The sequence below is a fragment of the Pimephales promelas genome, chromosome 3 (assembly GCF_988280905.1).
Source record: "Pimephales promelas chromosome 3, fPimPro1.hap1.1, whole genome shotgun sequence".
In the NCBI taxonomy this organism is placed as follows: Eukaryota; Metazoa; Chordata; class Actinopteri; order Cypriniformes; family Leuciscidae; genus Pimephales; species Pimephales promelas.
This window is the reverse complement of record NC_142771.1, coordinates 22,451,434-22,464,124: the sequence shown is the minus strand read 5'-3', so window position 1 is coordinate 22,464,124 and position 12,691 is coordinate 22,451,434. Positions and strand designations below refer to the sequence as shown.

At 37.2% G+C, this 12,691-nt stretch overlaps 3 protein-coding genes across 7 annotated transcripts; 2 read left to right on the top strand and 1 right to left on the bottom strand.

Annotated features, from left to right (window-relative positions):
• The first annotated feature begins 106 nt into the window (after window positions 1-106).
• On the top strand, window positions 107-2,888 carry eef2kmt (eukaryotic elongation factor 2 lysine methyltransferase). 4 transcript variants are annotated; one of them, XM_039686452.2, is made up of 8 exons: window positions 113-484; window positions 582-644; window positions 850-930; window positions 1,029-1,130; window positions 1,207-1,340; window positions 2,112-2,359; window positions 2,492-2,641; window positions 2,747-2,888. In XM_039686452.2, exons 1-8 carry the CDS (start codon window positions 398-400, stop codon window positions 2,845-2,847), a joined length of 966 nt encoding a protein of 321 aa, XP_039542386.2. In that variant the 5' UTR covers window positions 113-397; the 3' UTR covers window positions 2,848-2,888. The 4 variants fall into 4 exon arrangements, with proteins under 4 accessions (XP_088984625.1, XP_088984626.1, XP_088984627.1 ...); XM_089128499.1 differs by lacking the exon at window positions 582-644 and having other exon boundaries at window positions 107-484; XM_089128500.1 differs by lacking the exon at window positions 850-930 and having other exon boundaries at window positions 108-484.
• Window positions 1,940-7,846, bottom strand: alg1 (ALG1 chitobiosyldiphosphodolichol beta-mannosyltransferase). 2 transcript variants are annotated; one of them, XM_039686450.2, is made up of 13 exons: window positions 7,480-7,837; window positions 7,222-7,299; window positions 7,024-7,127; window positions 6,787-6,935; window positions 5,962-6,051; window positions 5,722-5,832; window positions 5,454-5,575; window positions 5,323-5,361; window positions 4,858-4,917; window positions 4,670-4,780; window positions 3,687-3,801; window positions 3,303-3,378; window positions 1,940-3,216 (listed from the first exon to the last, which is right to left on the bottom strand). In XM_039686450.2, the coding sequence occupies exons 1-13, from the start codon at window positions 7,835-7,837 to the stop codon at window positions 3,079-3,081; spliced, it is 1,551 nt and encodes a 516-aa protein (XP_039542384.2). In that variant the 3' UTR covers window positions 1,940-3,078. The 2 variants fall into 2 exon arrangements, with proteins under 2 accessions (XP_039542384.2, XP_088984623.1); XM_089128497.1 differs by lacking the exon at window positions 4,670-4,780 and having other exon boundaries at window positions 7,480-7,846.
• A 599-nt stretch (window positions 7,847-8,445) lies between these two features.
• c3h16orf89 (chromosome 3 C16orf89 homolog) lies at window positions 8,446-11,272 on the top strand. Its single transcript, XM_039685886.2, has 8 exons — window positions 8,446-8,722; window positions 9,161-9,313; window positions 9,639-9,789; window positions 9,865-9,982; window positions 10,404-10,566; window positions 10,650-10,754; window positions 10,862-10,939; window positions 11,036-11,272. Exons 1-8 carry the CDS (start codon window positions 8,554-8,556, stop codon window positions 11,137-11,139), a joined length of 1,041 nt encoding a protein of 346 aa, XP_039541820.2. The 5' UTR covers window positions 8,446-8,553; the 3' UTR covers window positions 11,140-11,272.
• The last annotated feature ends 1,419 nt before the right edge of the window (window positions 11,273-12,691 follow it).

Here is a 12,691-nt window from a genome sequence, read left to right as displayed (position 1 = left end):
CACAAGCAATAAAATGTTTTGGCTGCAGCAACAGATAGGCCTATTGCATGCCAATCTATCTTCATCATTATCATGCCAGATGTAGAACACTTTCTAATAAATGCTTCAACATTATTAGGCTTACATTTCTAAAACACTTTCAGAAAATAGCATAATAAAACTCAACAGGCTGAGATTCACGTGGGCGAGCCGGCGGCTTGTGGTCATGTGATTCTGCTGCACAACCAACCCGGCAGGTGGCGCTCCAGCGGACTGATCCATGGGACTGATACACACGAAGAAGTAGTTCACCATGGAATTCGAACATTATGCATCTTCCGAAATCTGTATACTTTAATAATATCAATAGCAAGCGTATGTAGGTGTTTTAAAGAGATTAGCAATATAAGAGGAAGGAATGGGCCACAAAACTAGAAAAGAAGTCATACATTCCTTTCAAGTGAACTTCTTCGCTATGGGTATTTTAAATACACTTCCTTGGGATGTAAGTAACACATTGACGACACCAGTGTATTCAACATTAGTTACGATCGATTTTAGGTTTTCTTTTTGTTCTATGAATAACCCAATATGTTTTGTAGTCTTTAGACAAAGAACTTACAACTTCAAAACCTTCAGAATTCATAATGGACATTCTCCAGAAGGTAAAGAAGCTACTGTGAAAGTAAACGAATGAGTCAATTAATACAATTAAAGTAACTTTTTGTAGACATGTTTGCTTCCCATTTATTTCAAGAGTCCCCCCTCTTTAAAATACAGAAGACACTTCCTAACAGAATTGATAAAAAAAAAGGTTGGCTTTGTTTCTTTACAAAACGTATTAAAGTAACTTTTTTTTTTTTTTTGCAGACATGTTTGCATGCCATTTGTCTCAAGAATCCCCCCTCTTTAAAATACAGAAGACGCTTCCTAACAGAATTGATAAAAAGGGTTGGCTTTGTTTCTTTACAAAACCTATAAAATATGTTTTACACCTTTTCTACTGATTTTGAGATACTGCTTGTTCTCATGAAGAATTATTTTTGTAGCATGAGATGGTAGCTGCTGAACCCCTGGATGAACTGTATGAAGCGCTAGGAGAGCTCATGTGCGCTCAGGAGGAGGATGTATGCTACAAAACCTACTTTCTGGTAAGTTAGATCATATTAGAACTGGACCTTATTCCTGTAACAGAATACAATATCAGAATGTGTTCGATCTCAAAAGCCAACAGGTGATGCGGTTAGTCTAGCAGAGAACGTGGCCCTCATCGCTCAGGGCACCACAGGTCTGGTTACCTGGGAGGCTGCCCTGTACCTGGCTGAATGGGCTCTGGAAAATACACACATCTTCAAAAACAAGCAAGTCTGACACTTCACAACTCTCTGGTTGATTACATTTGTTGTTTCTTTATTTTATATAATTTAATGTTATACAGTGGATATACATCCAAAAATCTGAGACAACACTGAAAATCTGGGATTACCAGGGGAAAAAAGTTTTGAGGGGAAAAAGAAATGTCATAAAATTAAATAGAAATACTATTGCTCTAAGTACAAAAATACTAATATTCTAAAGGCACTTAAATTCATAATATAATTAGTAATTTAAAATTGTATTTAAATATATATACACACTACTGTTCAAAAGGTTTGGGATCAGAATGGATTCATTAAATTGATCAAAAGTGTCTGCTGTTTTTTGAACATTATATTCAAAGAATCTGGCTGTGTTCAACATTGATAGTAAGAAATCAAATCATCATATTAGAATGATACCATGTGATGTGACACTGAAGACTGAGAGTAATGATGCTGACAATTAATCTTTGGCATTACAGGAATAAATTAAACTATTTCAAAATCGAAAACTGCTATTTTAATTTGTAATAAGATTTCACAATAAAGCACATCCTTGGCGAACACAAGATTTCTTTCAAAAACATAAAAAAAAAAAAAAAAAAAACTTACTGACCCCAAACTTTTGAACAATAGCGTATGAGAAACAAAAACAGAGTGACAAGCTACTTACATTAAGGTCTTAATAAAGTGAAGTGACTTTCTCTATTTTGTTAATTGTTTAAATTATTACATTCATGCTGCCATACATTTACATTTGGGCTGTACGTGCAGGACAGTGCTAGAGCTGGGCAGTGGAATTGGACTTACGGGAATTGTAGTATGTCGGTCATCCAGCCTAACCAAATATATCTTCAGCGACTGCCATCAAACTGTGCTTCAGAGGCTGAAGGACAATATCACAAACTGCTTAACTAACTCTGGCAGTAACAGTGCATCAGTGAGCGTGGAGGAATTGCACTGGGAAAATGTTTCTGATGAACAGCTGCAAAGAATACAGGCCAACACCATCATTGCTGCAGGTGACACAAAACCCAGAAGATATTTTCAAGATTACACACATTATAGTTTCAAATGTGATTTATTCTCATTCTCTGAACAACACATAATGTCTGAGAGGTCTTCAATAACATTGCTCTGTTTGTTTGAACCAGATGTGGTGTACGATCCTGAGACAATTGCTTGTTTGGTCAAGCTGCTGAGCAGGCTTCTAAACTGCAAAGTTCAAGAAAACCATCCCGATGTTTACATTGCATCTACTGTACGTAACCCACAGACGTATGACTGTTTCAAGGAAGAATTGGGTAGGTTTTTCATACTATGAATACTTCTCTATTTCATTACACTATTGGTTTAAACCATTTTCATTATTCCTGATTCTTCATAATAAATGAAACATTTATTTACAGAAAGGGTTGGACTGAGACATGTCATCATGAAGGATTCTGTTGCTCAAGTATTTCCATACAACCGAGCCTCCACTATAGAAATGGTCAAAATATATGTATGACAAAACAATCTCTTTGTAATAAAGTGTTTATTTACATATTATTTACAAGGAAAGTGTGCTTTTTAGTCTCATATTCAAGTCTTTCCCAGTAGCATTGCTGCAATCCTTTGTCCCAGTGTGGGGACAGTTAGCTTAAAAATATGTACCCTGTGCAAATACCTGACAGTAACTTTCACAAAATAGGAGTCAAAGGATTTGAGAGGATGCTACATGAGCCCATCACCTAGTTGGTCAGTCGCAGTGCTCTTTAATAAGCGGAAGGACGTTTTGGTCCCAATTCTCATTCCAGCGCCGCTGCCCACTTTCCTTTAGATTCTTCCTGAAGATGCCCAGTTTCCCCTGATCACCAGGAAAGTCTGAAAACAGAAGCTACATAGATACCAGAATTAGCCGTGAGCATTTATCACAAGGGATTCAAGATATTGAATAGAAAGTCTTGATCTTGAATGTCTTGCCTTTAATTGTTGAGACAGCTCATTGGAGTCTTTAAAAATAAGCCCATTCTCCTCGTTTTTCACCAACTCATGCAAGCTAACAAGAAACAGATAATGAGCAGACGTAATGGGCTTTATGCCCAGCTCCACTTCTTCCTGAACTTCAGCCAGCTCCTTGTTTCCTGTCTGCAATTATTGGCCAAATTGATTAATCCAGGTGTGCTTGACCTCAGTTGTCATGGCAACAATAATCAGACACACCTGAATTAATCAATTTGGCCAATAATGGAAGACAGGAAACAAGAAGCTGTCTGAAGTTCAGGAAGTAGTGCAGCTGGGCATAAAGCCCATTGTTCCCAGCATGACAGCTAACATATGTTAGCATTACAGATTTCACAATCGTACCACTGAAAGTGTATGGCACAGACTGGCAGGCAACATCCAAACATGTCGACCACTTTCATCGGAAGATCAAGACCACTGGAGGATTTGTGCAAGCAGACCCCAAGATCAGCCGAACCTGTGCCAGAAAAAAAAAAAATCAGAGAACAGCACGCTCATTTAAATCCATGTATTTTAAGCCAAAACAACCAGGAGTCTAGCCTGGATGCCAGCCCGAACCCTGCTCACAACATTTTCTTGATCCATTGAGGAGTAATTATGATCGGTTCAGAAATCGTCGGCCCAATCAAATTGCCAGGGCGGGCTTTATATAATGTTGGACTACTGATCTGCAGTTACGTAATCATCACGTTATCAAAGAGCGCTTGGGTTGAACTGGTTTCCCTCAAAGATGGCTGCAGCTGGAGAATTGAGATGTATAGATTCTGCTATCACGTCTGTTGTAAAAAAAAAAAAAAAAAAAAAAAAAAAAAAAAAAATCGACAGCGCATTCATTTTAAAAGACGAACAGAGAACTCCAATCAAGGCATTTGTCGATCGGAAAGATGTGTTTGCCGTCCTTCCTATGGGATTCGGCAAAAGTTTAATTTCTCAGCTGGCTCCGATGGTCACTAAGAAGATGGGACGCAATGAAAACCCTGTGGTCGTTGTGGTTTCTCCTTTGGTCGCACTCATGGAGGACCAAGTAAAAGAAGCGACACTCATTATTTTACTACTTCCAGTGTGCGTGCAGTTGAGTTCTGTTGACAACTATGCTATGCAACTATGTAGCTGACTTACTGCATTGCTCTGATTGGTTGTAGGTCTATCCAATTGAGTGCAGAGTTGTTGTTTTTTTTCCTGGTTCGGTTAAGACACGCCTCATAATCAAAGCCCTATGGAGCAGTATCAGACTCACATTCTTAATAGAATATGAGTATGATGAAGCCAGGCTACCAGGAGTCAGCAAAATGTGAAAACCTGGCCTCTTAATGAGTTCTTCGTACCAAGTAAAACTGGATAATCCTCTGCTTCTAGCCATGGAGTGCAAATCTTGACATGTTGAAATTCTTTAGAGTCAATCAGCTTCTTGTAATACTCCTTCTGAGGACCTTTACCTGTATTGACAAATCAAAGTGTTTGAAACATACAAACAAGCTGAACATTTATACATATTAGACTCAGTGTTGTGTACCTGTAATCACGCAGACCAATGATGGAAGATTGTCCTCTTCCTCAACAAACTTCTCATACTCTGTTGGACATGGAAAGAAATCAGATGTTGGAGATGAGATGTTTAAAATATAATAAAAACATTAATATTGTAAAATATGATTTATATTAGAGTTTAAAATAACTTCTATTTTTATATATTTTTGAATACAATTGTGGTGATCTTTCAGTGTCACATGATCCTGATTTGCTTTTTCTTATCATTAACGTTGAAAACAGTGTTGCTTAATATTTTATATTTATTTTTTTTGAAACTATAATACACTTTTTAAATTCTTTGATTAATATAAAGTTCAAAAGAACACCATTTTTTGGATTTTATTTTAATGCATCCTTGTTTATTTAAAATAAACATTAATTAAACATTTTACTAACTTCAAACTTTTGAACAGTTGTATATATGGAGAGATAAAAAAAAAATAATAACCTTGAAGGGCTTGTAAAAGAATTGAGAAGTCTTCATCCTCTGTTAGAGAACATAAATAATGAAGAGTTAGGACATTTCAATTAAGCGAACGAAGGAAAACATCCCTATAGCTCAGTGTGGACGGCACTGACCCGTCCAGCTGGTGCTGCTGATAAGCAGAGCAGGTCGTCCAGCAGAGCGCGTCACAGCACCTGTTTGAGTGTTTCGCTCTGTGAAGGCTGTCAGCTCCATGTGCTCCTTAGTGACGTCAGAACTAAGAAGTTATAAAGAGGAACATGTAAAGCACTAATAAAATGACAAAAAAAAAAAACCTAAATGGCAACAGAGCTGACTGGTTTTGCCTACTATTTGTGCAACTTAATGGAATAAGAGCAAATGACTTAACATGAAAATACTTACCTAGGCCTAAACGGTGAATAAACGCTGCTCATTCTGACAAACAGTTCATGTTGAAGTTTCAGAGGTGTTTCTCTGAATATCGAGGGTGGCTTGTCATATAATGTGGTTGCCCTACAATTGCAAGATTGATAAACTGGCTTGTATTGTAAAGAAATTCAAGTTTATTCAATTATTATTATTACTATTAATATTATGTGATATAATAAAACATTTATAATAAATAATTTACGTTAAACATACTCAATATTCCAGTTCTTCCGAAGATCTTCCCTCATCGCGTTAGTGACACATAAGTTATGATCCGAGAAACATCCAAAGAGTTTCTCATACCTGCCAACAACACAAAGCACAGTTCAGACATTTTTCAAATACCACTTAAAACAGTGTTAGTTCTCCCAAAAATTAAAATTATGTCATTAATGACTCACCCTCATGTCGTTCCAAGCCCGTAAGACCTCAGTTCATCTTCAGAACACAGTTTAAGGTATTTTAGATTTAGTCCGAGAGCTTTCTGTCCCTCCAATGAAAATGTATGTGCGGTATCCTGTCCTTGTCCAGAAAGGAAATAGAGACATCATCAAAGTAGTCCATGTGACATCAGTGGGTTAGGTAGAATGTTCTGAAGCATCGAAAATACATTTTGGTCCAAAAATAACAAAAACTACGACTTTATTAAACATTGTATCATCTCTGATCTCATCTCATTAACATCTTTGGTAACTGGTTACCAGAGAACACGTCAGCAGAGTCACTGCGGACAGAATCGGAAGACAATACAATGTTTAATGAAGTCATAGTTTTTGTTATTTTTGGACCAAAATGTATTTTCGATGCTTCAGAACATTCTACCTAACCCACTGATGTCACATTTCCTTTCTGGACAAGGACAGTATACCATACACATTTTCAATGGAAGGACAGAAATCTCTAGGACTAAATGCTCTCTACTAGCTCTCTACTGAAGTCTTACAGGCTTGGAATGACATGAGGGTGAGTCATTAATGACATGATTTTCATTTTTGGGTGAACTAACCCTTTAAGAGATATTTTTCATCTGCTACTTACCATTTTGCCACTCTAACAATTGGATGATTCTCCCCATGAGTAAGAGCCATTATGGTGTATCCATAGTTGTGCCAGTCTATGATGAACTGGTTTCCCCTGACACGACTGGCCACCCATGCCACTGCTATAGCTGGCAGTCCTGGAGGGTTCTATGGAATACACAGATGTGCCTTAGAATTTCACTTTAAGACATCATCAGATATCAAAATTACTTTACTCGATAAAAGAGACATACACCTGCATAAGGATATAGCCTTGGTCCTCAATCTTCATCAACACATAGAACAGCTGAAAAGACTGGAATATAACCTTTGAAACATACCTGACAATTTTAGGGCCAACTGAAAGGAAAATGAAGATTATTCTTTATATCAGAACGACTGTCCATGGTCTGTTGTGCTTGCAAGTTTTCTTTATATTATATGTTTGTATTACCTCTAAGCCCCATTAGTTCTGAAATAGGAAGTATGTCTATCCTGTCATCCTCAAGAATGTCTTGATGAGGTTTAGTACCTATGTGAGCAAAATGCCAGTGTTAGAGGTGCTAAAAGCTAGCACGGTGACCAATGTAATGCATATCTGATTTGTCGTTTATTAGCATGCCTTACATGGGGGCTACATTTATGGGCATTTGGTATCATGCATAAAAGCAAAAAATAATGCAATGAGAAGTTCATGCGTTAAAATGTATACCAAGAAAGCCAATTAGGGTGACACTGTATCCATGTCTGCTGAGAGAGAGCGCATGATACTGCATGCGAGGACTGCGCCCTATATCTCCCAGCACCAACACGCAAACGTTCAAATGTGCAAGTTCATCTCGTCCCCTTAATCCACTGGCTAGTACAAAAATAAGCACCACTACAGCGACCGGTAGAAGAGCCCACGATAAGCTTAACCCCGATAAAAGTCCTAAAAGAACCAATGACACTGTCACCACAGCCACTGCCGCATTGGCATCCGCCATTGTGTTTTCCTGATTATGACGTGGCTTAAAGTAGGACATGAAATTTAAAGAGACATGAACCACAGCGAATACACATATTAACATTCTTAAACAGCATGTCATTCATGTCATTCGTACATTTCGATGTTAATAATCGCTAAAAGTATATACAGTTCCTGACAACAATGAATTAAGCACACATTTAATTAGAATAATTTTGAATGTCATAATTCACTGTACATGCTTATCATTGCACACGACACTAGTAGCCTAACCTTTAGGTGCTTTACGTGCGACATTTTTTTTTACATATGTACAACAGAAAAAAGTAAATATTGAACAGTAAAAGTGAATATAGGCCTATATAAAACAGTAGCCTACCAAAAATGACTGGTCACATGGTAAAACATATAATTATTGCTAAAAATGTGCGGCTTTCAATTAATGTTAGCCTATTATTATTCCAGATTTTTTTGTCAATATTATAACATTGAAAAAAGATTCTTTTTTACAGAAAAAGAAAGAAAGAAAGAAAGAAAGAAAGAAAGAAAAAAAAGAAAGAAAGAAAGAAAGAAAGAAAGAAAGAAAGAAAGAAAGAAAGAAAGAAAGAAAGAAAGAAAGAAAGAAAGAAAGAAAGAAAGAAAGAAATATTTTTAAGCAAAAGCATGAATAGTGGCACCCCACGGTTTCAGGGGACCTGGGTGAGTCACGTGATGGGTTTGCTTTGTCAAACAGCTTCGCCTTTGAAATAAGGGAAAAAACTACTGGATAGTCCGTTAACGATTTGCCCCGTTTGTTTTTCTATTCTTAAAGCTCTTAAAATGTGGTTTCCTTTTCTCGTACTTATCCTTCTCTCGTCTACAATTGATTTATCAAAGCAGGATGTGATTGATAACATACTTATGAGTTTATCTAAGGGAATCACATACTTTGAAATGCAGGGCAGAAACATCAACCTGGACGGTGTTGTTGGATACATAATACTTCAAGGTAAACCATTATGTTACAGTTTGAATCTATTCAAAATCAAATACCCTGCTGTGTTTGTTTGTTTGTTTGAGTACCATATTCAACTTTTTAAAAAACTATTTTATCGATTACGTTTGCAATGTGCCACTATAGCGCTTAAGCTAACACTATTTATTTTAATGACATTTTAAACAAAACACTGAAGTTTTTTAATGATTATATGTGTGATATATAAAATCTATTCCGGGTTCTGTAATCTTTCTGGTTTCTGACGTTGTCTGAATAGTTATTTACAGATTTGTAAAGTAGGCTAATTAAAACACATTTTTAGAGCCTCAGCGGTTTGTGTTGACCTTCTTTTGGAGGGTTCAGTGCTTTATTAGAGGGCTAATACTATGATGGTTTTCAGAGGTAAATAATCCATCATTGGTTCACCATTGGGTGTATTATATAATTCAGCGCAGCTGCGGGAGGCAACACGAACTTGGCCGCATTCGGATTTTCTGAGTCTCTCTCAGCGCGCAGCTGCTGTTTATATGCTGAAAAGATTGAACAAGAGCCTCTCTACTGCTGTCAACGCTCTTCAGGAGACAGACCCCACTTACTTCAAAGGTAATACTCTTTGAAAAGAAACCCTATTCAAAATCCAGTCTAATAATCACATAGAAGACCTGGTAACACTTTACAATAAGGTTCATTAGTTAATGTAGACTATTACTAATCATGAGCAATCCATTTGTTAAGTGAACGTTAGTTAATAAAAATAGAGCTGTTCATTGTTAGTTCACAGTGCATTAAATGATGTTGAAATTAATATTAGCAAATGATCAATAAATGCTGTATATGTGCGGTTCATTGTTAGTTATGTTAACTAATGTTAACTAACGAACCTTATTGTATAATATTAATGAAAACCTGAACTGTTTCTCCTGAGCAGAGTTTGAGCCCATTTTGCACAGCTCCTTTTGGTCCCTGCCTGCAGAATGGGGCTCCACAGACCCCTCGCTGGTTTATTCCTCAGTGAGGTCTATGGAGTGCTATGATGAGCACCTGAGTGACAAGTGCATGACTCTCCTTCTAGGAACATGGTAAGAAGATTGTAGAATAATATCAAAATATCATCAAAAAGGTATAAATATCATTAACTGTTATTGTATCGAAAGGAAAGACAATGGAACCCCATGTATTGTGACTAAGTCCTGTAGAGACACAATGACACAGTTTGGATGTCAACACTATTCCCTGTCCCACCAGCTATTGTACTTCATGATAGGAACAATGGTAACCACTCTATCTTTACTATACTGTGTGATTGTTTACCTTTTATTAAAGGCATAGTTCACCCAAAAATAAATATTTACACTCACCCTCAAGTTGTTCCAAACCTGTATGAGTTTCTTTCTTCTATTGAACACAAAATAAGATATTTTGCTGAATATAAGATATTTTGTAAGCAAACATTTGATGGTCCCACATTGACTTCCATATAGGGAAAAATACTATGGAAGTCATTGGGGACCATCAAATGTTTGGTTGCCAACATTCTTTAAAATATCTTCTTTTATGTAGCGTGAGTAAGATGTGATGACACATTTTTCATTTTTGTGTGAACGATCCCTTTAAGAACAGAGAAAGTATAAGACATTTCTGGTGTAATCTGAAGTAAATCTATGTACATTCAGTCTGACACTTGTGTCCTCAGAAAGGGTGCTCCAGAATGCTCAATGGGGACCTGAGATTGTCTCGTGTCAACATAACTGTGGAACATTATAAGAGAATCTTCTGCACCAACATGATAAAAAGCAACCAGGACATTTTCAAGAATGGTCTTACTGGCCAAATGCAGGACATCTTCATAGAAAACAGTTAGTACATGCAGAGTGGAATCAATCAATGGAGAACAATTCTTATAACATCCACTTAATGCATTTTTTTTATTATTTTACAGTTCTTTTATGTGGTTTAGTGGGATTCTCAGACTTCTATAAACTGGACTGGTTACAGTCTATTTTAACATGGCAAGACCAAGAAGTGGGTTGTTTTGGCAAAGAAGGTGAGTTAAATCATGTTAAATGTACACTTAAAAAATATCCTAATCCTAATGAACGGTTAAAATGATTGTTTTTCAATTGTTGTTCAATAATTGTTTTTCCCCCTCAGAGGACATCTCCCAGATCTTTGAGGAATTTTTGGATGCACCCCACAAACGGGTGAAAAGAAGGGAAAAAACGCTGACAGGTGTTAGTTTGCTCTTTAATAAAAATGAAGAATTACTTCATTAACATGACACAATTATACTGTCTGAAACTAACTCGTATATGTTTCTTTTCATAGATGGCTGCTCAAGTCATATGACAGGCGTTGCAGTGAGCACGTTAGGAGGTTTTCTCAACTATTACCTTTCAGAGCAGGACATAACGAAGAGACCCTTAATTTAAGGGCCATGCTTAATGAAATAATGGTCTCAGAGCCCGATTTCCTTCTTTATACAGGCTTTAGGTGTATTTCTCAGTGATTGTGTGGTATTTAAAGGAACACGCTGACTTTTTGGACTTTAGCTTATTCACCGTATCCCCCAGAGTTAGATAAGTCCATACATACCTTTTTCATCTCTGTGTGTGCTGTAACTCTGTCTGACGCACCCACCGCTAGCTTAGCTTAGCACAAAGACTGGATGTGAATGGCTCCAGCTAGCATACTAATCCCAAATAAATGACAAAATAATGCAAACATTTTCCTTTTTACATGTTGTGATTTGTATAGTCACAGAGTGTACAAATAACAAGGTCATATGAGACACAGCCATCCTTTAACAGTATAAATACTGGGAACTATATTCTCAGAAGGCGAAGCACTACTACTTGGGCGGAGTGATTACCGCAGCACCTGAGTCACACCGTGGTGAGGAGCAGAGAGTTCACACAGAGTAATAGAGTCAGCAATTACTAGACTATTAAAAGCATAGTTTACAATCATGGGTGTTCGCTGTATTGTAAAGAGCTGCGACAATAAACAAGGGAGACCAGGTAAGGTATTATTACCATGATGTGTTATAGAATTCCAACCAAAAACGCTGACCTGATAAATCAATGGCTTACTTGCTCTGGATTTAACGATAGATCCAAACACACCTGAAGGACCACATCATCAAGGACCATCGTGTTTGCTCAGTACATTTCACTGAAGAGGACTATTTAAAAAAAAAAAAAAAAGGATACGACCATCCCATCGATAGCACAGACAGGACAAAGTGGATCACCTGCGGCTGTGGTAAGTGTTCTGGTATGTTTTTAAATGACTAGCCTACAGTAACAGTGCCATTAGCCAGATCTAATGTAACGTTAGTGACACTATTTTATGAATAGGTTGGTCACCACTATTGCAGTTTTTCCCAGTCTCCATGTGCCCCCTGTATGGCACCATTCACATATAGCTCATAAAAACATGTAGAAAACCGCTTTTGCTTCCATTATGAGCGTGCATATCCCGCGCACCTACATTTGAAATGACGAACTTGAGCTTACAAAAGACGCGATATGTGAGCAAGCCCTAATGTTTGCAGGCCCTATTGTTTTGTCACGAACACACTCTATGATTGTAAACTATGCTTTTACTATCTACTGTAGTAATTGCTGACTCTATTACTCTGTGTGAACTCTCTAATCCTCACCACGGTGCATCTCAGGTGCTGCGTTAATCACTCCGCCCAAATAGCAGTGCTTCGCCTTCTGAGAATATAGTTCCCAGTATTTAAATACATTTAAAAGATGGCTGTCTCTCATATGACCTTGTTATTTTTACACTCTGACAATACAAATCACAACATGTAAATAGAAAAATGTTTGTGTTGTTTTGTCACTTATTGGGATTAGTATGCTAGCTGTATCCATTTACATCCAGTCTTTGTGCTAAGCTAGGCTAACGGTGGGTGCGTCAGACAGAGTTACAGCACGCACGGAGATGAAAAAGGTATGCATGGACTTATCTAAC

What these genes read in the sequence shown, in the direction of transcription:
- alg1 (XM_039686450.2), bottom strand. Translation starts at nt 7,837, where the DNA reads ATGTTAATATGTGTATTCGCTGTGGTTCATGTCTCTTTAAATTTCATG. An exon ending in AGAACTAATGGGGCTTAGAG is followed by an intron (nt 7,128 to 7,221) that starts GTAATACAAACA and finishes TTTTCCTTTCAG; the next exon opens with TTGGCCCTAAAATTGTCAGG. An exon ending in TCTTTTACAAGCCCTTCAAG is followed by an intron (nt 4,918 to 5,322) that starts GTTATTATTTTT and finishes CATGTCCAACAG; the next exon opens with AGTATGAGAAGTTTGTTGAG.
- c3h16orf89 (XM_039685886.2), top strand. Translation starts at nt 8,554, where the DNA reads ATGTGGTTTCCTTTTCTCGTACTTATCCTTCTCTCGTCTACAATTGAT. An exon ending in GGACATCTTCATAGAAAACA is followed by an intron (nt 10,567 to 10,649) that starts GTTAGTACATGC and finishes ATTATTTTACAG; the next exon opens with TTCTTTTATGTGGTTTAGTG. An exon ending in AAGGGAAAAAACGCTGACAG is followed by an intron (nt 10,940 to 11,035) that starts GTGTTAGTTTGC and finishes TTCTTTTCATAG; the next exon opens with ATGGCTGCTCAAGTCATATG.
- eef2kmt (XM_039686452.2), top strand. Translation starts at nt 398, where the DNA reads ATGGGCCACAAAACTAGAAAAGAAGTCATACATTCCTTTCAAGTGAAC. An exon ending in TAATGGACATTCTCCAGAAG is followed by an intron (nt 645 to 849) that starts GTAAAGAAGCTA and finishes TTTTTTTTGCAG; the next exon opens with ACATGTTTGCATGCCATTTG. An exon ending in CTGTTTCAAGGAAGAATTGG is followed by an intron (nt 2,642 to 2,746) that starts GTAGGTTTTTCA and finishes ATTTATTTACAG; the next exon opens with AAAGGGTTGGACTGAGACAT.